This window comes from Hippocampus comes, unplaced genomic scaffold (assembly GCF_001891065.2).
Source record: "Hippocampus comes isolate QL1 unplaced genomic scaffold, H_comes_QL1_v1.1 scaffold85, whole genome shotgun sequence".
Lineage (NCBI taxonomy): Eukaryota > Metazoa > Chordata > Actinopteri > Syngnathiformes > Syngnathidae > Hippocampus > Hippocampus comes.
The window spans coordinates 3,270,741-3,293,008 of NW_017805540.1; the positions used below are offsets into that span (position 1 = coordinate 3,270,741).

The following is a 22,268-nucleotide window of genomic DNA, read 5'->3' on the forward strand; positions in this document are numbered from 1 at the left end:
AGGGGGAAAATGTTTTTGTTTAAATTTTGGAGAGGGGGGGGGGGGGGGCATGTGCTAAGGGAAATAAAAACACTTTATTGCAAGTATAGATAAAGGTACCAATCCAGGACGTTTTCTACCAGGATATGGTTTTGCCAATGGTCTACACGATTTTAATTTAAAGAGGGTTTCTCATCATTTTAAAGCATACAAATCATTGTAAAATTAAGTGCTAATAGAAATCCTCAAATATTTCTGCCAGTAACATAGAATAGCCACTATAAACTTGTTGTTACGTGTGTGATTTACTTTTTAAAACAAGACATTAAATTGATTTTAATTCAAGATTGGCTGTCATCTTTAGTGACGCGAGTGATTCATTGTGGTGACCGTCTTCACCATCTCCATGTTCCTTTGGGGCACATTCCGACCACCTCCCTGCATTCATACACATAGCGCGGCGAACTCTGGAAGACCCCCCTAATCCAGGGGATTAGGGAGTGTGATCGCCCCCTTCAAAGGCCACGCGGTGCCTTTTTTCTCTATTGGATTTTATCATCTGAGGTGGGGGCGGACGGCGTGGGGGAGGGGGGGGGCTATTAAGGTTTCCTTATCTGCCAAGGGAATCCACTGGTAAACAAAGCAGGTTCCTCAGCTGGAGGTGACCAAACGCCTTTGAGTGCGCGGGCCAGCAGGCTCTCTGGGGTTAAATGGTGAGGAGGGGCACGCTTAATTAGGGGATTAAACATGGCCGATGTTTGTGCTTTTACAGCCACCAAGTGTGTGTGTGTGTGTGTGTGTGTGTGTGTGTGTGTGTGTGTGTGTGTGTGTGTGTGTGTGTGTGTGTGTGTGGGAGACGGAGTAGAAGCAGGAGGGTGTGCGTGTTTGCTTGCAAGGCCCAAACTGCAGGCTTTAATCCTGATTAACACATCAGGAAATGGACAGCCGGTGACCCGGGCACCAGGCTGTTTGCCGACAATCATCCTAATCCCGACCCTCACTTTGTGTGTGTGCGCGCGCGTTTGCGCATGTGTGTGAGCGCATGAGTGCTGCATCAGAAAGTGTAACTACTTTACCAAGACAAAAAGAAATACATTTTTTTGCACAGAAGTGGATGAATAAATCTCATTTGTCTCCCGTATAGATTTGCCGCGTGTCATTTTCCACACTGTTGTCAATGTCAACGGTGTGATTCAATTACCCATATTTGCGATAAAATCACTGTAATTTGGCCATTTATTTGTTCTCACAATAGTTTTGTGACTGTGCATGTATTTGTTATGAATAATAGCAATAACAAGCGCTTGGATTTACATATTTCATTTATTTAAACTTCATCATCATCATCACATTAATCACTTAATATTAATTACATTTAAGATGGATTCATTTAATTTTTTTTAAATATTAAGGTGGTCCAACATATTTTTTGTATTAACGCCATTATATAATTGTGCAGAGCAACATCAAAGTATTACAATAAAGAAGAAAATATGGCGTGATGAAAACACTAAAGTTTGCTAGATGTTGCCATAATTGATTATTATGCATATTAATGTTCATCCAATTCCATACTTGGGACAAAAACAAACTGAAACAATCAAGCAATATGAATTTCAAATAACACACAGTTCACTTTGTTTTTCAACAAACTCTTGTTGAAGTTTTTAGGAAGGATTTCAAAAAGTGCTTTTAACCTAATTACTTTTTTTTTTTTTTTTTTAATGGAAGCTTTTATGGTAAACTTGATGATGTCCTTCAGCTAATCACTCCCCCTCCACCCCACCCCTCTCTTTGCCATCAATAAAATAAATGTAAACAAGTTTGCACACCGCTCTCTAATCATAGAGAGCAAAATGAGGGTGCCGCCGGGCAACCGGGCCGCCGTTGCGTCGCGTGTTCTACAAGAAAATATGCTGTTCATCTCATGATCTTGCTGGGGCGTGCACTAATCTATATGTGCAATCAGAACGCGTCGCTTCTTCTTATTATTCATCGGCACCGTGAAGCAGATCGATAGAAGACAACGCCACGATAATGTGAAAATCTTTAACAACATAAGGGAATAATTTGTCATTTGTGTCACATCCGGTTGCCGACAAATGACGAGCGGGCGTAATGTTGTGAGGGTGCTGTATGTGCATCACGTGGAGACGGGGAACGTATTTCCTGTTGCAGGAGCACCAGGACCAGCAAAATTGTAGAGTACCTCACAAGAAGAGTGATGATGTGCATAATTTTAATGACACACTGATTATGTAATAACCCAAATCAAAGAGCAGAGCAATTAAACAAAACAATCTACAATACATAATTATACACACGATGGTTTACGACGGTACAAATGTATGATCTAGTAGGCACAGCGGCGTAATAATACTGTGTCATACGGCACAGGTAGGCAGGCATGTTCAGTTACCGAGTAGTTACCGTTTTTCTCATGTGACGTAGTTTTGTCTAAGATTTGTCAAAAGGAAAAATGTACCATACTCAGATACGAAGCAGACAGTAGCCCCAGGGTGCTTACGACCACAGATTGTGAATCCCTGCATCATTACAGAATAAGATACACGATCAGATTTTGGAGCCGATTCCTAAAAAAAAAAAAAAAAATCACAGATTCAACCAATCCAATCTTTATAGCTGTACAGTTAAGCAGGGGATTATAACCAGCGTGGACCATGAAAAGCCAAAATGAGTGTAAAATTGGCATTCATAGAAATGCATTGGGGGAAAAAATAATAACAATTTAACCCCAAAAATTGTTCCCAAAAAGCTAATAAACATTGATTACATGGAAAATAGGAAGCTAGAATACCAGCATCACGCTCCCCAAAATAACTAAATAAATCATGTTGGAAAAAATTGGGGAGGAAAAAAATCCGACTGTGTATGCTGAGAAACCTGTATTTAGATTAACGTTGAAAGCACAGAACATCTTCTTCTATGAAAAAAAAAAGTCACCCTCACACGTTTTAAAACCCTGCACCAACTTTAATATCTCATCGCAATTTGCTCACCAGCATTTTGCAAAGAAAATTTTCAAACAGCTCTAGAGATGTGTGTATTACGGTTTGAGAAATCTCAATGTATCGTGAGAGAAAACTGTACCATACATTGTGATATTGGTATCTCCATCCTGTATTCATTTTCCTTGAACTGACTAAGCTACCGTATGTGCCACCTTCAACACACTGACAGAGTTGGTGCAAATCGTCTACTCTGCAAACATCCTCAAAAAATAAAGGGGGAAAAAAAAGGACATCTCTTCTTCACTGATGGTGTGTGTGTGTGTGTGTGTGTGTGTGTCAAAAGTTGCCATGATACTTTAAGAAGGTGGCTGGGGTTTAAACTCATGATGGCTCAGCGTGTCTGTGTGTGTGTGTGTGTGTGTGTGCTCGTGTGTTTGCTGTCGACACCTCCTCAGCAGTAAGTCCATTGTTATCCTCACTATTTTCATAGATGGGAAGGGGGAAGAAGTGGGGGGAAGGTATCGCCCGCCATGCGTAATTTGGCTCTCTTTCAATGAGAGGGAGTGGTAACTAAGACCACATCGACACTTTGATCCCCCCTTGATTGTCCATTTGACTGGTCTGCAGATCTGTTAGTCACATTACTTCCCCTCCCACCCCGCCCCCCCCTTGCTTTGTAGATAAAGAAAAAAGTAGGGGAGAAGAGGCGGGGAGTGGGGGTGGGGGGTTGGGTGGGGCCTGATTTTGTCAAAAGTTGCCATGATACTTTAAGAAGGTGGCTGGGGTTTAAACTCATGATGGCTCAGCGTGTCTGTGTGTGTGTGTGTGTGTGTGTGTGTGTTTAGCTTCTTGCTCACTTGGAATCAGCAGATTTATGGATCAATGAATATTTTTCAAGGAAAAGAGATGTAATGCAAACTATCATACTATTGCGGGCTGAAAATGTAGGGCATGATAATAAAGGCAGGACGATCCAAATGTGTCACCGAATGAAATGTTCAAGTAGGCAAACTGATCTTTACTTATTTTAAATATAAAAATACAATTAGAGGCATTGAAGGACTACCGGGATAAAATGTATTCAATGACACTTTTCCAATCAATCAAATGAATAGCAATGAGTAGCGTGTTTAAAAAAAAAAAAAGAGCATTAAAGGTAATTAATGTCTGGCTTTGTGTATAATTGTGAGCAATTACAACTCTGAAAAAGCCAAACTTTGGAAATGATTTGCACTCAAATGTGTAATGAATTTAATATTCAGTGTATCTTACTATCTGTGTAACTATATTTATCTATAACTTTTACATCGGATCATTTATTTGACTGCATTCTTTTAGCCATGTACAGAATTATGTACTAATCATTCAATGGAATGTTTACGGCACAAACAAAAGCAATCAAATTATGTGTGCACTGAATATAAAAGTCCGACTTCAGTGCACGTGTAATACTTACTAAGGGACAGAGTATAAAACAGCCATGTGACCGTTAAACATAAAAAATGAGACACTACATCAAATTACCACAATCATATACACCATATCAATAGTTATGAAAAAAAGATGTCGTTGTTCCAAAATGATGCACACAAGGCAAAACAAATGTTCACTTTTGATTCAAAGAAGGTTACCGGTAATTATCTATGTATTTATTATTGTAGTTGAAGTTTGTAGTGTACTACATTATGCTGAGACCTGTTGATAGTATTTGGCCGCTCCACTATACACTAATATTATTAATAGCCATCAACAATAACATCATTTCTGAACATTTCTCCAGCAATGTCATTCAAAAAATGTCGTTGTGGCAGATTTATGATTCAATTATTCTGAACAACCGACATGATAATCATCACGCACTTAAGGATTTTATTTATGTACGTTTTTTTTTTTTTTGCGTTCCATACTATATCTTCCCTGTACAGTATTGAAATACAGTACTTAGAAACTGCAGCGGCCCTCGGGAGTTTGTGCTCGTCTGTGAGATCCCACTTTACCTGAGATGTGCTACCATCTAGTGGCCATTTCAACAAACGACAGATGAAAGAACTCCTAAAGCAATTAAATCAGTGTTTCTCAACCTTTATTGAGCCATGGCACATATTTTACATTAAGATAATCTCACGACAAACCACCGAACATAAATTTCATAAAAAAAAAAAAAAAAAAAACAAAAAACTAAATGTATATATGCGTGTGTATATTCACATACTAAAATAATGGTGATCTCAATTTACACACCATTTACTTTGTGTGAAAACTGTTCAGTTGAACATAAAACTATTATTCTGTTGTATGAATAGGAAACAGATGGGCAGATGGATAAACAGGTTACGGTAAGTGTTCCTTCTGCCATCCAGTGGAAGAGCAAGATATAGAAAAAGATACATTATTTTGTTGTAAAAGAAGAAAAAAAATCTGCCCAATTAGGTGACATTGGCTTTTTGCCACAGAACATCCAATCATCTGTCACAGCACAATAGTGGTTGGAAATCACTGAATAAAATTCCAGCCATTAAGCGGGGTACATACGCCAATAATCGGCCCAAATTGGAGCATAATTTTCCCAACCTTTCAACCAAAGTCAACAAAGGCCCAATTATCAGTTTGAGTCTCTCTAAAAGATTATCCTGAGCAATTATCCTGTTGTGTGGGGGATGATGTCAGGGGAGGATTTTTATCCTCCTGCTCGCCAAACAATCAGGATCGATGTTAAACCCGTTCAATATTTGGTCAATCTTAAGTAGCCATGGACTCAATAATTGTGACATGAAACAAAATGACCGCCAATAAGGAAGTGAACAGGAACAAAAACAGGGGCGCAATTGGTTGTTATGGAATGTTTGTACAATGTGTCACACAAGACATTCATAAAAGCAGTAAGCAGAGAATTGTTGATTTAACTTTGCTCATTGGCATTAGGGGGAGCTCTACCATTTTAAAAATTGGGTTTAAATGTTAAAAAACAGATTTGTGTGCACACAGCCTTTAGGATGGATAGTAGACATCATTTTACTCTTTCAGTGTTGTTGACAACTACCGGTCCGTGTTTCATTTTTAAAAATGTTTTTGTTAACGAGAATAGGCGGAGAAAAGTCTTGTGCAACTCTGGTTTGATCAATAAACTGGGAAAGAAGGGAAAAAAAATCTAAACAAAACACTAACTATGGCCAGCACATGGTAGTATTGGATCTCTTGTGAATATGGCGGAACTGTGCAAATTTGACCGTTACAAGTAGTGTCTGTCACGTTAAATCTTCACAAAGAGTGTCACGTAAGAACGAAAAGATGATAGAGAATATACAATTTAGAAGTACAAGCGATGACGTAAAGTAGCTGCACACGCATGTAATGCACTTAAACATGCACACGTACACATTACTAAATACTACTACTACTAAATAGCGTGCAAATCGTTTTTAAATTTTGTCAAATGTAAAATTGTTACACTTTTGAATATTTTTCAAAATACATTACTTTGCTAGCAAATGCACATTTATTGCACATCCACAAGAATGGTTCCGATGACGTCACTCAAGCAAAAATTATTAGCATCAAAGTCTTTGTTGTGCAAAAAATCTTTTCACAAAAATCTTGTTTTCTGCATTTCTTGAGGTCCCAAAACAGTGATTTAGGTGAAACCAACCCATGTTCAATAACTGATTCTTAAAAACTAGGTAGAAACTTTTTTTTTTTTTTGTGCGATGAAGAAAGTAGTCTCCGTGTTTTACATCGTCTCATGTGAGCCTTGAAAGATCAGTCTCGATGTGCTAAATTGGCTGCCACTCAAAAGGTACTCCCTCCTTTTTTTTTTAATGGCTGGCATTGAAAGCGTAAACATGACAGAAGACAAGGGCTGTGCAGGCCAACGCAAAAAGGTGTTGTGTACTCACCCGGTGCATTTTAGGAAGTTGTAACGCGTGCGTGGGTTCTCACCTGTTTGATAGGAATGGCCCTTCCACTGCCTATGCTGTCTGTCTTACTCTCAACGCTCTTTGACTGCTCGCTGGCTTTCCGCGACTGCAAGGAGAACAAGAGACACAATCAGCCGCCGCCGTGATGATGATGATGTCGTGGTTGTGTTGTGGGGAAAATAGGAGTGTTTGTGCGGAGGTTTCTGTGTGTGCATGTTTGTTTGTGAGTCTGTGTGAGAGTTGCAACATAAACGTCCAAAACAAAACGGCTCAAAGACAAAAAAAGCAGAGCAGCGTGACAAAGAGCAGTAAACACCAACGTGCAAAAGCAAGACCACAATTGACACACATCTCAACACGGAGGACAACCACATATTTATTATTAGGTTGATTTTTTTTTTGAGTCATGACTCAGCCCTGAAACCCTTTTCGGTGATCCGTTTTGTTGCCAGTTTGACTCCCAGCTCGGATGCGGGAGCGGCTGCCGCTTGAGTGTAACGCACAGTCAGTACATTGAAAAGTTTTAACAAAAGGAGAGAGGGGATTAGTTCATGTCAGTATCAGCGGCTTGGTGACACCTGCAAACACCTAAAGGGCATAAACGGCTTCCACATGTCAAATAATTCAAATATTTCCTGCAAAACAAGGAAAAAGAGCACATTTGCATTGTCATTTGTTAACGAAAGCTTCCCACCCCGTCACCAAAAGAAAAAAAAAAAGATGAATAGCAACAGACATGTATGGTCTCACTCAGAACATGAAGAAAAATGCCCAGTCACCCATGAAAACAGGGAGACTCGCAGTCACGTTTCATATATCTAACATTTTTATTTGATTTGACCGTTAGGATGACTTGTTGGAGCTTCTATACAGACACCATACAAAGCAAGTCACAAAGTTCACTTCAAAATATTCAACAGATTGAGTGCCAAACATTTGCAGTTCCCCACAAAGTATAAGATGGACGATAAAAGGCAGTATGTCATATATGTTCTTCCTTTTTTCTGTGTGCGCGTGTGTGTGTGCGTGCGTGTGTGTGTAGAATAAAATACAATACATGATATATATACAGCAGTCTATCGGGTTGAGGGCAGGTCGGCTTGTGTTAGAAAAAGCGATTATGCGAGAGTTTGTCAGCATCTCCGGAAAAAAAAAAGAAAAGAAAGAAGAACAGAATAGTAATATGAAATCAATCAATAAATAAAGTGGAAAATACAAACAAGTGGAACTACATTCATACAGGTCGGTGCAATTTCAGCTCGTCTCGACGCTAACTGACTTTATGAAGGCCTTCATAAAAATTACAAATGAAAGGAATAACCGTCCCGCTCTAGTCTAACTTGCAAACGAGAAGGAATCAAAGAAATACAAAGAAGAAGCAAAACGTGGCAACTGGAGTCCTTCAGTCCTGGTTTATGGCAAAAAGGCAGTGAGATGATGTAAGGTGGCAGACTTGGATCCTTTGGGTGAGAGACGGGTCCAACTTTTTTGTTTTTGTTTTTTGTTTCTGAATGATGTATGTGTGTGTGAGTGGGGAGGGGGGGGGCATTTCCATCGTCCCTGCAGCCTGTCTCACACTTATTTCTAAATCGTTCATGATTCAAAAGCTCTTCTAATCGAGGAGGAATTTGGAAAGCCCTTTTTGTTCGCCAAAGGTTAGGAAACACAAGCGCCGATCTGCAGATGCAACACTACCGGTTATGGGGGGGGGGTTAAAAATGAGAGGGCGGGGAAACACGAGTAAGTGGCGCGGTACGAACTTGAGGAGGACATATCGTTTGTGAACTCGAGCTAAATTTGCTTGTCAACACGCATAAAAGAAGGACTGACGGCTTAGCACACATTAAAAAGTTCTTTGTGATGGAAGCACTAGGAAGAAGGATGAGATGATCCATCATGACGGCAAGGGAGGTGCGTGAAAAGAATTCGTGGGCACCGATATTTTGAATTTCACTGTTAAAAGTGCCAGCGTCAGGAACTGTGGGACGTTAAGGCGTATTCCCGTCCCTCCAAACCATCAATCCAAAAATAATAAATAAATAAATAAACAACAACACGGCATGACCTACTTACACAGCTTTTATAGAACTCTTCTTTTTTGGGGGGGGGGTGGGGGGGGAAGATGAGCAAAGGGATGATGTTTGGGAATATATTCTCTCTCTCAAAAAAAGGTTCTTTCATTGCTCTATGAACTATACACCCCCTCCTCTTCCTCCGGACCTCCTCCCACCCTCCTCCTTCTCCTTCTCCTCCTCCTCGCTGCTCCTCAGAAGGTCATGAGCTGAAACTCCCGCTCGGCCTGCCACTCGGGCACCCACACTGGGTAGGTGGCGTGCTTCGGCATCTCCATGACGCGGACGGGGAGGAGCGGATCATTTCTCTGGTGGACATGGTTAGTCACTACCTAGCAAGGGAGGAGGGGTGAGGGTGGGGTAGTAGTGGGAGGGGGAGGAGGGAAGGGGGAGACAACAAAAAGGGAGGTATAGCACAAGGCCTGGACTGCTTGGAGGGCAGCCCACGCGTGGCTCCCACAGCAGCCGTGGGTCGCATGGTGAAGGCGGTAGAGGAGGATGAAGAAGAGCAGATAGAGGACAGGAGGGAGGGCGGGGTGGGGGGTGGGGGTCAGCGTCAGAGGGGACTGACCAAAGAGGAAAGTGGTTAGAGGAGAGCGGGACAGGGAAGAGAAGAAGCAAGAATAGAAGCAATCTCACCGTGCCTGAATCATTAGAAAAACGGGGTGTGCTCATTTTTCACTTACAGTGCATTAAATTGCCCAAAAGTCTGGGGCCCCAAATGAACTTTTTTCCTAGGTTCACCAATCATCGTGATGCATACGATTTGTCCCAGGGAGGAACACAACTGGGAAGAGTTGCAAATGTAACCCATAGGCAGTGGCATAGCATGTTTGGGTGGAAGAGGCCTGGCCAGTGAATTAGGCACGCTCTTAAAGTGTGTCTCGCAAAATTTCAAAAGAAAAAAAACAAACAGACAAACAATCGTACAGTACAGTCAAGTGAGTGTTCGCCATTTTTTGGGGAAGCATCCTCTGTTATTCAGATTCACTCAGGGCTCTGGAGAGAGACCAATTTGGGTGCCCAGAATGACCTAATTTTTCAATGATACACCTAAAAAAAAAAAACAAGAGTTTGCACATATGCAACCGGCCTTTCGAGGGTAGGAGGAAGGTACTCGTGACTCTCTATACCTTAATATTGACTGTTTTTGTGCTCAGGCCATCTTATGGCATTTTGGTGCCAAGGAACAATGCTGAAATGAGTTGAGGATCTTAATTTAGACAAAATGAGTGCTAGTTTCCAACACTACAATAAAATAATTCACATCGCATTCTCCTTCCCATCAACAATCCGTGTCTGTCATGGAGGTTCCGCAAGATAACATTTCATCTGGGTGCCCCAAAAGGGTTCTGGTGGATCAACTTCTAATGGCTTGGCAACAGTTTAGAGCAGTGGATCTTAACCTCATTAGAGGTTAAGAACCCAACCAATTCATATGCATGTTCACCAAACCCTTCATTACTGAAAAATAAAAATCAGATTCAAGAAGTGTTCCTTCAATTTTGAGTTGCTCAACTTGGCATGACAAATCATGCAGATAGGATGCTGAGTCCCATCATGTTTCGTGATGCATGTGAATCCCAGTGGTACATATTTGACCGACCACTTTAATTTTTTTGCTCGACATAGTTAGCATGCATTGAAATATTCTAAAACATTCACACCACGTACTATCACAACAGTCACACGTCGACTACTGAGCGAACTAAATTTCCCGCAGCACTGATTGGACAAGCAATGTAATGTGAAAATCTGCAGCCAGTGATGGCCAAGCGAGCGTTTTCATCACTAATTGACATGTTGAGTCGGGTGTGTCTTAACCTCCATGGCAGAGGCTCCGTTGAACCCCTGAGACCGATTCACCGAACCCCTGGGGTTCGATTGAACGCGGGTTGAGAACCACTGGTTTAGAGAAAGCAAATTGTCCTGTGGAGGGACAAAATATGTAATTTGGCTGTTTAGTATAAAAAGTATGCGAAACCTCGGCCTGCACTTCTCACCAATCCCATCAGCATTGGTAACATAGGGTTGGAGGTGGAATGCATTTCTGCATTGCTCATCTTCAAGTATGGTGGCCTTACTGGCTCAAAAGCACTCAAAAGCCACACGATGACACTGCCCATCGGGTTAATTAATGTCCTCAAAGGTCATTTTTAAAGTTAAAATTGTTCAAATAAAACGCATGGTGGTGAGCATAAGGGAACAAACCACTGGTACACATAAAAAGTACCACCCCAATGACAAGCCAATGTACCACAAAGAGTACAATGAAGCACTTTTGGTTCCTGAGTGTGAAATCTGTCTCAAATCCAAGAATTGAAAATGGCAATCTTTACGACTAGAACACCCATTTGAGTATTGGCTAGAATAGCTGAAACTAATTTGTGGCTCGGTGAGATGAGAAGGGGGGGCGGGGGGGGGAGGAAGGAGCGCAGGCAGAAAGGGAAGAAGACAATTATATATATGTAAAAAAAAAAAAAAGACACGCTAAGGAAGTCTAGAGTGGTTAGTGCACACCACAGGCTGCCGGTTAAAGCAACAGGACACGGACAGGGGGGGGATTCAGAGAAGATGAGGGTTTAGGGTGGGCAGGTTTTCTCTCTCTCTCTCTTTTTTTTCTTTGATCAGATTTGACAGGGGCAAGTGGGGAGGGGGCTTATTATCAGAGCTTATGATGAGGCTCGGATTTATTTATGTGATGTAAAAAGAGAAGGATCCAGTCAGTCAGAATGAGAGGGCAAGGGTGCGGGTGGTGAAAGATTTGGATTGGACAGCGCAGGGGGGCTTTCGTCGTCACAGGTTCCGTGAGAAACCTAATCCACTCACTACATCCAATTAGAGAAAAAAAAAAAAAAAGGACAAGAAAAATTTCCACAGTGTTAATCTTTGTTATTTGCTTTTTGAAGGGATCTAATATAACTTGTGTGGTGTTTTTTGTTGTAGTTGTTTTGTTTTGTTTTTGTATTTACCAGTGCCCGTTATGCTGTGTGAGCCTGCATAGGAGACCGGAAAGGAGGCTTGGGCACTTTCTTTTGGCTGTTTATTACCCCCCACTCCGGTGGACAAAGTGCGTCGCACCCCTCCCTAGTAGTGCGAGTGGGTGTTACTTTGCATCAGCTGTCGCATACTTACTGTAAAAATATTGGAGCGGCGCTTGGACTGCTTGCGAATGGGCGTGGGCGTATTGGAGGCAGCGATGGTCTCGATGCGCATCTCCCGCTGGCTTATGCTGGGGGTGGAGGGGACCGAGGAGGAGTAGTCGCTGAACGCGCAGCCGCCGTTGGCCGCCTGGCGGAGGAGGAGGAAGAGGAAAAGGAGGAAGGTAAAGAGGACACCATCGGATGAAAAGGAGGAGAGGAAGTGAGAACAGCAGGTCAATTTGGATACCATTTGAGCGGTTACATAAAACAACCACACCAGAGCCTCCTTATATTCATACAGTGGAACCATGAATTTGCGTGGAACTGATTGGTAATTAGTTGTGGAAAAAGGAGTACACGACTTGACTGCCACCAACAGGGGATGCTGTTGATTCATTTTCGAAGAGGGCAACGGGCATTTTATTTTCACAATTTGAAAAGAGTCCCAGGTGTCTTAACAACATGTCTGTGACATGTTCACCAAAATACCCCACATTTTATTCATCTTATTTCCTTTCTTGCAAAAAAAAAAAAAAAATCAAGTCATCACATGACCAGCAAACTGCCATCCTGGTCCCACCTGATTAATGTGAACAGAGGGGATGGACGCCGTGGGGACTGACGAGTGGCTTGGCGAGTTGGGCAGAGACTTGCACGGCCCAATGGAGAGCTGCTGCTTTTTCCTCATGGCCACCACCTTCTGAGCCACTGTAGGACACAACAAATAGAAGAGTGTTTCCATTGGCTTCTTTTATATGTCACATAAACATACAGCAGGAGGAGCAGAACTGGACGGGAATTACTGGATTGCGTGGAGAGGAAAAATCATACTATGATCATCATGACCTAAGTGATCGTGATTATCGGTATTATCGTGATAATACTAAAAGTAATCCCAACTTCTGAAGGGCTTTTCAGAATCTCAAGCACTTTTACCTAGGTGTACCCTGAGTCTTCAGAAGTTTCCAGTAACACCAGAACCGGGCTCAAGATTTGTCCCTGTACACTGAAAGAATTGCAAGTGTTGGCCCCAATAACAACACTGAATACGGTATAACAATTATTACAATTTGAGACACTTGTTAACATTTATGCATTGTTCAAAAATATTTCCATCTTCTTGCTTGAATTTTTAAGGCGGAAAATATTAAAAATGAGATTAACCGCACCAAGTTCCACAGTCAAACAGAAATCATATTCTTACTGCTACCCATTTTTCTTTCAAATTCAAACGAGTATATTAGCAGGCATATATTATTTTTCATCGTGTAAATGTCACAGATTATTTTTAATTGCGAGGCTTCTTTTAATCACTTTTGCTTCCAGTAACTGGCAGTCATGCTTGCAAAGACGATAAAAAAGTCTTACATAAGCTCTATAGTATACACGGTATTTATTTTATACAGTATGTTTATGATTTTGTATTAATTTTAATTTTTATATTTAATTCATTGCCAAACACAAAACATAAATGCACACTTTCATTAATTGGGAAAGCTGTGAAGTGAGTGAAGTAGAAGAATCCCAACTAATTACACCAGTTGTCATTCACTGTGACGCTGTGACCAGTGTTTGAGCGGCCCCGTGCAACTCCTCGTTTAATTAACGCGGCGAAATACAAATTAGCGTCAGGAAGATGGCACGCAGTGCTGACAGCTGTGACAAGTAAGAGCTGGGACGACATAGCCTGACAGCAGAAACACCTTCAATTCTTTTTAATCGGCTCCGATTGGACTTCGGGAAGCAATTAAGGAGCTGGACCAGCAAATGCAAAGTCAGCATTTTGTTTGATATTGTGACAAGCTTTTAAGTGCTCTATAGAGAGAATAAATGATTGACTTCATGATGGAGTCAAAGGCAATTTTACATAGTTGATGCTTTTTAAAAAAAATAAAAAGTATAAATGTTAATGCATGGACACATTTTGTTGATTTGGGAACATACCAGGTCCAAGTGGACATACACTTAAGTGTTAAAACCAACTGAAATGGCAGTAGAAGACTAGAAGGCAGGTGGTATGCTAACATGAGGTATCGCAAGATAATGTGAATACTAAAAACGTTAGGGCGGATTGACAAGTACTATTTCTCATGCGTGTCCATAAAAAAAATGCTAACATGCTACCAGCTGGCAGGCTAACATAACAACTAGGGATACGCCAAACACTCACTTGGCCAAAAAACATTTTCGGTTTTTGTCTGAAAGCGTTTTGTCAATTGCCGAAAAAGGAGGTTGTGATGACATGACGAAAAGTAAGTGCTAATCGGTGTTGAAACGAGGTTCTCTGTCGTGACATCGTCACAGGTCACAGATGAAAATGAGGAGGCGTAAGAAAAGATACGTAGCCAGTACCACCCATGGTGTACCTTGGTTGGACATATGTGCCCCAACAGTTGGAGGTGGGAGGCGAGGCAATGAGCCCAAAAAAAACCCTGCTGTGGTAGCAGCCCTGGGGTGAGAACCCTCACTGGCTGCTGGGAAGAGCCATGAAAGCGTGCGCACCTCTCGGAAAGAATCAGAGTGCTCACACTTCAACAAAAATGCCAGAGTGCTGAAAATGATCCAATGGAGGAAAAAAAAAATTAAAATGCTAATTGTGCTGAAAATTTATTTCAGTGTTTCAGCCGAGGTTTCCTAGTGTTTGGTTTTTGGTTTCTGCCAAAGCACAAAGGCATACTAACCAAGATTTGACATCCTGGCCTTTAGTCCATTGCTATTTCTCATGAGAATGGACAAGCTGCTCAACATTCAGAGTTAGAATTGTCACATACAACACGTAGTAGTCCAGGTAGAGGAATTTACATCATGCCCTGTAGTCTAGTACTATTTTATGCCACCACTTGGTATACTGACATAAAAACCCGAATAACAAAGAAAAGTACGAAGGCATATTGATAAGCATTTTACGTCATGGCCTGTAGTCCGATGGCATTTCTAGAACTAATTAACTGCTAAATACATTAAGAGCACAATGTTAACATACAAGTATTAAGACAAGGATTTTACATAATGCCCTTCAGTCCAAAACGACTGCTAATGAGATTCAACAAAATGCTAACATGCTAACAGTCTGCATATTGACATTGACAAGCTGCAACCTAAGACCAAAACCAAACTTGAAGGCTAACGTTTTTTGACATGTAAATTTCGCCATGTGGCCCAACACAAAACAAGACATCTTAAGTATAAAAATAGGTAAGGCACAGATTGCTAAACCTTTACATCGTGCTGTGTCGTGAACACGTTTGTAATGAGAAATGATCAATCGCTATCACGCTATCAGACTGTATGCTAACGTGTCCTCTCACCATCCTGAAAGACTCTTTCCACATTGAGGCCGTAGGTGGAGCAGGTCTCGTAGTACGTGCAGCGCTTCAGGTCATTGGACAACTTTCTGGCCCGTGAGTCATCAATAACTCGGGGGTTGGCAGCGCTGATGGCATCTAGGACAGAAATAGTGTTTCAAGAAATGCCGCGGATGTTCGGCCGAGTGGCCATCATGAGCAAGTTCGCCGCAAACACCTTGTGTCCCAACGAGGACCATGGGCACCTCGGCAGCGTTCCTGTAGCTGGACAGACGCAGGAAGTAGTTGTAGACCGTCTGGAAACTGATCTCGTCCTCCAGGCTGAAGACGAAGACCACCGCATCCACCCAGGCGGCAAACTAAGGGCACAGAAGATGGGTGTTAAAGTGAAACGATATTCACATTTTCCCCGTTGCTTTCTTGTCTCTGAACAGTTTAGTTCGATGCTCTTCGTCTGACTGTTACAGCAACACAAGTGACCCCAACCCATCTTTATAAATGTAGATCTGACTCACCACCACATGATGGCGGTGTACCACCATTTGTGAGCCAGTACAAAGGAACTTGCAAAAATCAAGAGCAGGTGGAAAGAGGAAAAAAAACCCGCAGTGATGCAACTTGCAGCCATTCTCCTTGTCTTACAAAGAAATCTTCATCTTTGTGTCATTACGAGAGATTAAAAACTTCTCGAGTGGAGCCAAGCAGCACATCAACACATGTGCCGTTCATTTTCAGTGTGTGCACAGTATCCAGGCCAGAAGGTATGCAGAGCTGCATGGAGTTTTGGTGGACGCAAAGGCTAGCCTTAGTTAAAAGCGTTGGCTTCAGATAAGCGGTTCAAACAGCACTCGACTGCTCGCAAACGTTAATGAAACAATTGGATGAGATGTCTCATTATTAGGCAAGTTTCAAAATGAATGCACAACTTCCATCGGCAAACGAGAGGAACGGCGCATTATGGCTCGCTGGCGCCCTGTAAATGAACCGCACTGCATAATTCTGAACGGCTGGTTACCATATTAGCTACACAAGAGGGCCACAGAGATTTTTTCCTGGCTACTTCCTGTCTTGTTACCAGAAGTAATAAATCATACATGGAATAAAATTACATTTTACCACATATGATTGAAGTAAAGTAGGTCACGCCACCTCCAACTGTAAAGGTTGTTGTTACTGAAATGCTTTTTTTTTTTTTTTGTAATTCTTGTGTCGGACTCTGTAAAAAGAGTAGAGACGAGTGGGAATACCCATTTTCTACAGCGCTTGTCCTCAGGTGACAGTCACCGGTGAGTTGGAGCTTTCCCCAGCTGACTTTATGTTGGCACGGGGTAACCTGGACTGATTGCCAACTCATCGCAGGGCACACATAAGCCAAAGAACATTACTCCATATATTACCACTAATGGCTAATTCTGAGTCTTCAACATGTATGTGGGGAAGACGGTGGAGGAACAGGAGAGAACTTTCGACTACAGATCCTTCAGAACCTCAGACCTCTGAGGCAGATGTGTTAACCAAAAGAACACTCAAGTGTAGTAAGTGTGGGAATATATGTACATGTATTATTTTCCAAACAAGATTAAATAAATAGTAAAATGACGACTGTGGCGGCTGCTCAGTCTCAGCATGAGGTTGGATGATTGCGGAAGAGCTTCCAAAAAGAAGAAGATAGAGGATATCAAAGCTTGTTATGTGGTCAAGTTTCCTTCGTTTTATTCTTTTTATTGCTGAGGTTTATGAAGATTAGCTGCCTTCGCTTAGGTGTTTGACTGCAAGTTGCTCGTTGATCCGTTGTGACCTTTAAATGTGTGTGAGCGGAGAAGGGGGAGGGGGAGCGGGAAAGAGAGCAAGCAGGGAGGTAATGGTGTGTGGGCTAACACTCTCTTTCTCAATGACTGCTGGTCGTGCTGATTCTTTTTTTTCAATATGTGTACACACTCACCTGTAACTCTGGAGGTCCTCCTTCATCTCTGATCAGGAGGAGGTAGCTCTGCCCGTCCACCACGATCTCCTTCTTGAAGCGTCCTCCTGAGGAAAAAAGACATCCGTTATTGTATTTTTTTTTGTTTTTGGTTGTTTTTCAGTCTTTTTTTTTTTTTTTTTTTTTTTTAGATCTTTATATCTTTTATATGCTGCCCAATGATCTCTTGAGATTAGGGCTGGGCGATTATGGCCAAAAATAATAATCACGATTATTTTGATTGATATTGAAATCACAATGAATAACAATCATTATTGATTGATTTCTAAACAATATTTATTGAATTGGCAAAACTAAAGTACTCAAAACTATCATGGTAGCCCCATGCCCATTCATTCCTGCACGTTGAACATTTTGTTCTTGATTCTATTCTTTTTGCCAAGAGCAAAATGACCTTGTGAGGATATATGTGAAATTTGACCGTCTTGCATTTTCACTCAGCTGCAGCCACAAACATCTCCAAAACATCTTTGCACACATTCAAACCACGAATAAGCATTTCTTTATCATATTTATTTGATCTTATTTTGTTGTTCAATTTTTATTTTCACGAGTCTTGGGACCGACTGGGCCTGAGACCTTGGATAATCAAATTACGTGCCATATCATGTGGAAAAGTGTGTGCAAGAAAGCCTACTAAAACATCTGAGATAACATACTGCTCAGTTTATTGACCAACTTTTTGTGAACAAAAGACTTGCCCATTGACCCATTAGTCCGCCTGCGGTACTTGAGAAGTAGCACTGAGTGAAGATTTGAGACTGTTAGCTTCTCGCATTAGCCACTGAGTGGCTAGCTGCCATGTATTTGTCACTTGTGATCAAAAGGCAGGAATGTTGTATCACATTAGTCATTGGTTGCATTTCCCAATTGTGTGACAATTTAAATTAAGTACCGTTGACACAGCTGGGGGGCTCAACTGTGTCACGCAGGTATCGCTGCAGAGCCAGATGAGCGTCCGCGCCAGGGAACTGGCGGCATTGCAGTGACTTTGTCGCCCGAGCGCCTCCCGCAGCAGCTGCGCATTAGACATGCTAAATTGCGATTCCTCGCCCACGTAATTGGCTCCTGAGAGACCCCCGGCCCGCTTCCTGTCAAAGCGCTCCCGAGAAGCTTCACTTCAACTTGTCGCCCAAACTTTTTATGAGGTCACGTCATGTTGTATTCTCAGGTGCACGCACGCACGCACACACGCGCACACACACACACACACACACACACACACACACACACACACACACACACACACACACACACACACACACACACACACACACACACACACACTACCGTTTATTCCACACAATAAGGCGCACCTAAAAGCATTAAATTTCCTGAAAAGCCGATAGTGCGCCTTATAATCCGATGCGCCTTATACATTGATCAATATTCAGATTTCTTGGACGTAGTATTTTAAATGTTCTGTGAAGCTCTTTGTGACAGCTGCAGCGGTTGTGAAAGCTCGACACAAATAAAGCTTTATAGTCTTGTATTATATTACATGGAGGCGAAGCAAAAATAAACAACCGAGAGACTGTCACACAGGACCAGATCAAAATCCTTTTTTTTTTAAACAGAAGGTTGGGCAATAGCTAGCTGGCTAATGCAGCAGTCAACTTCTACACTCCGTGGTTCTTCATCAAATCTAACAAACATATTGCATTGGCAGCCCTGGGTTAAGAGGTGTTCTTTATCTTCGCATAAATTCTTTTTTTTTTCTAAATAACATACATTACATATAAATCTAAGATTTAATGTGTGCTCTCTCAATCATCCAGCAACCTGGGTCATCTGCTCTGCACCCTCCTCTTTATCTCGCGCCACAACTTTTCAATGGGGTTGGGATCTGGGGATTAAGAGGCCCACGGGAGGCGCTGGGTTGTGGGTTTGTTTTTCAGTAAAAATTGATTTATTCTAAGGCTTTTAACAGATTTGAACCAGGGCTGCCAATAATTATGGAGGGTACTGTAGTAAGAGAGAACCAAAACGTTAGGTTGGACAGAAGAACAAAGGACATCAAGGAAGTGGGGGAAGGAAGGGAGATCAGCCATCGGTCTTTAAGTGAACGCGCGCACAATTTGTTCCTTCCGATTCGTCATCATTTTACATCTCATATAAAATACAGATTATTTCCAGTTGCAGATAAAAACGAAACCCGAGGGAGTCAACACTCAAAAGTCAATCCAGTCTCACACTTTGTGATCCAGCGGAGATTAAAACATGGGGTTGGCGAGAAAACCTCATGTCTTATGAATATATCCCGAGCGCCATTTGACACAATTGAATAATAGAGTCAGTTTCGATTAGGATTGGAGATGAAAAAAAAAAAAAGCGAGAGCCAACGTGTGCCTGGGGAAAAATTGTAACAGTGCATATATTTTTTACAACGATGAGATTTTCAAGCTGCTTCATAAGCACGTAAGAGAAAGATGACATGATAAAGAATGAGAGCACTCGATAAGGGGAAAAAATGCTTCGACTTTTGTCACTAAAACCGAAATGAACTTCAGCTTCATCACACAAGACCTCAGGTTCAGTGAGCTTTAAAAGGGATGGATGAAAAATGATTTTTAATGGCTTGTACCCAAATTGTGTTTTACTGTTTCAACATTCCGCGACCCTAGTGAGGATCAAGCGGTTCGGAAAATGAATGAATGAATGAATGAATGTTTCAACATTTTTTAAACCTTTTACAGTGGTTAACCTCTTGTGTGACAAGCACAGCGTTCGGGATAACTCTTTATTATATTATATTACTTTCTACTGTATGTTTAGGTGGTGAAAAAGTAACATAACGAGGTCCTTTTTTAAAAAGTAACTCATTACTGTACACAGGTCGGCCCGGTGGTCCAGTGGTTAGCGCGTCAACCTCACAGTGCAAATGTACCGGGTTCAATTGTGTGTGGAGTTTGCAGGTTCTCCCTGGGCCTGCGTGGGTTTTCTCCGGGTACTCCAGTTTCCTCCCACATTCCAAAAACATGCATGGCAGGCTGATTGAACGCTCTAAATTGTCCCTTGGTGTAAGCATGGATGGTAGTTCGTCTCTGTGTGCCCTGCGATTGGCTGGCAAGCGGTTCAGGGTGTCCCCTGCCTACTGCCGACTGGGATAGGTTCCAGCATTCCCTGCGACCCTTGTGAGGAATTAGGGGATCGGAAAATGGATGGATTACTGGACACAAAACGTATTACTTTAAAATGGACTACCGGTAGGTAGCAATTTGAAATACACTATATTCCATTTAGGAAGTAAATTGTCCAAGACCAGTCAAGCATGTTGATAATGATTCCTCCCCGTTCAACTTCTGCGGGCGGGTCTGGAACATACCTCCTGCAATACTGTATTTCCGTTGTCATGATTTCCTATGGGAACATTTGTTTGACGAGCGTCCAGAATGGACGGCGTTTGGCCTCAGAGGGTCCGCCGTGTTGGTTGGCTCTCATTAGATTGCATAACCAAGTGGCCATTCTTTCAAAAGGTTGACTCAGTTCATCTCTTCAGCAAGTAAAGCCACTCGAATCAGTCACCTCGGTCAGTCCACTTTCGCCTGCTTAGCAAAGGCTGAACATTCTCAGCTTGCTGGATGGATGATGCTTGCATAACTAACGGGGAGCCATCCACGCACCAGCAGTTATTTTCTTCAGTCAGACAAAGCATCGAGAAACGAGGGTGTCTGCCTGCTCTCGTAAAAGGGATCAGAACAAGGCGCAGAATGAATGTTTTATGGAGACAGAGTCTGCAATGGGAAGCTTATATTCTGTCAGACTATGGATTTTATTACATAACCACCCAGAGGTGTCTTCTAGCTCCTTCTATGATGATGATGAGGAGGATGATGATGATGGGTTACGTGAGCGGGTCAGGTCTAACTTATAAAAAAAAAAAAAAAAAAGGAGGGTGGCTGAGGTGGGTGGCTCTCACACAGAGGCTCAGACCTTGACATCCAACGGTGCTCAATCCACTGTTGCCACGGCAACACACCTCGGAGCTTGTTTCTTTTCTTTTTTTTTTCCCACGCAGCGTATATTAAAAAAACAGCCACTGTGGAGCTCCTTTTATCAGGATGATTGGAAATGTGCACAACATGGCCGCTAATCAAGACTGTCAGATGCTGTCTGGCAAGGATAATCGCGCCGGGATGATTCTCTTTTGGTGCAGCGAAATGACAGAAAATCCGGCACACAAATGCATGCTACAAGCTTTCCAGTTAATCTTTGAGCATGCCGAAGTGGGGCCAGAGGGCGCAGTTCTCATTATGATCCCGCGGATACGCTTCAGTTGTCATCCTCGCATCTCCCCAAAATGAAACTGAGCAGTCCTTTTCACGGGGCCCAACCTTTACATTAAAAACTATTCAGGGCACATATGATGGAAAATGAACTCGCTTATATGGATCGTTGGATGTCTGGAAGGCCTGCCATCAGATCTAAAATCAAACTAGCAAGCAAATCTTTTGTCTCCTTATTTCTGAAAATGCGTCTGTGAGTTGTGATGTGGGACCTAATTTACATAATAGCCGCCGCCACAGAGTTTCTTTGCCCCTTCCACGATGAGCTAGCGAGGCAAGAGCCACTTTCAAGTGATTGCCAGACTCCAGACTATGTTGTATAAGACATGATCATGTCCAAGCCAAAACTAAATCATAAAATAGATGTTTGTTTGACATAAATAAGAAAATACATTTCTAATAAAAAAATTCCCATGTAACTTATAAAACACATTTGATTCATATTTTATTGAATAAAAAGGAAAACTACATTTAACATAATGATTTTAATTGAATCTAATAACATGAGTCAACAAAATTTTTTTAATCAGGGATGCAATTAATCTTTTCTCATTTTTTTAATGATACCGCAAATATCTAAACAGTGCTTTTCTACGAAATAACAAAATGTCACTTT

The 22,268-nt window shown here is 41.9% G+C and overlaps 1 protein-coding gene across 6 annotated transcripts in view; it reads right to left on the bottom strand.

The window, feature by feature from the left end:
- The window catches only part of agap3 (ArfGAP with GTPase domain, ankyrin repeat and PH domain 3), a 172,964-nt gene that overhangs the window by 64,367 nt on the left and 86,329 nt on the right, over positions 1 to 22,268 (bottom strand). For 4 of the 6 annotated variants that reach the window (XM_019879018.1, XM_019879020.1, XM_019879021.1 and 1 more), the window contains 6 exons: positions 17,328 to 17,413; positions 15,603 to 15,744; positions 15,389 to 15,523; positions 12,661 to 12,788; positions 12,073 to 12,228; positions 6,888 to 6,971 (listed from right to left, as the gene is read on the bottom strand). In XM_019879018.1, coding sequence (XP_019734577.1) covers positions 6,888 to 6,971; positions 12,073 to 12,228; positions 12,661 to 12,788; positions 15,389 to 15,523; positions 15,603 to 15,744; positions 17,328 to 17,413 — 731 coding nt within the window. Of the gene's footprint in view, positions 1 to 6,887; positions 6,972 to 7,673; positions 9,270 to 10,776; positions 11,766 to 12,072; positions 12,229 to 12,660; positions 12,789 to 15,388; positions 15,524 to 15,602; positions 15,745 to 17,327; positions 17,414 to 22,268 lie in introns of those variants that run through there. The other 2 variants (XM_019879022.1, XM_019879023.1) reach the window with 2 other exon arrangements.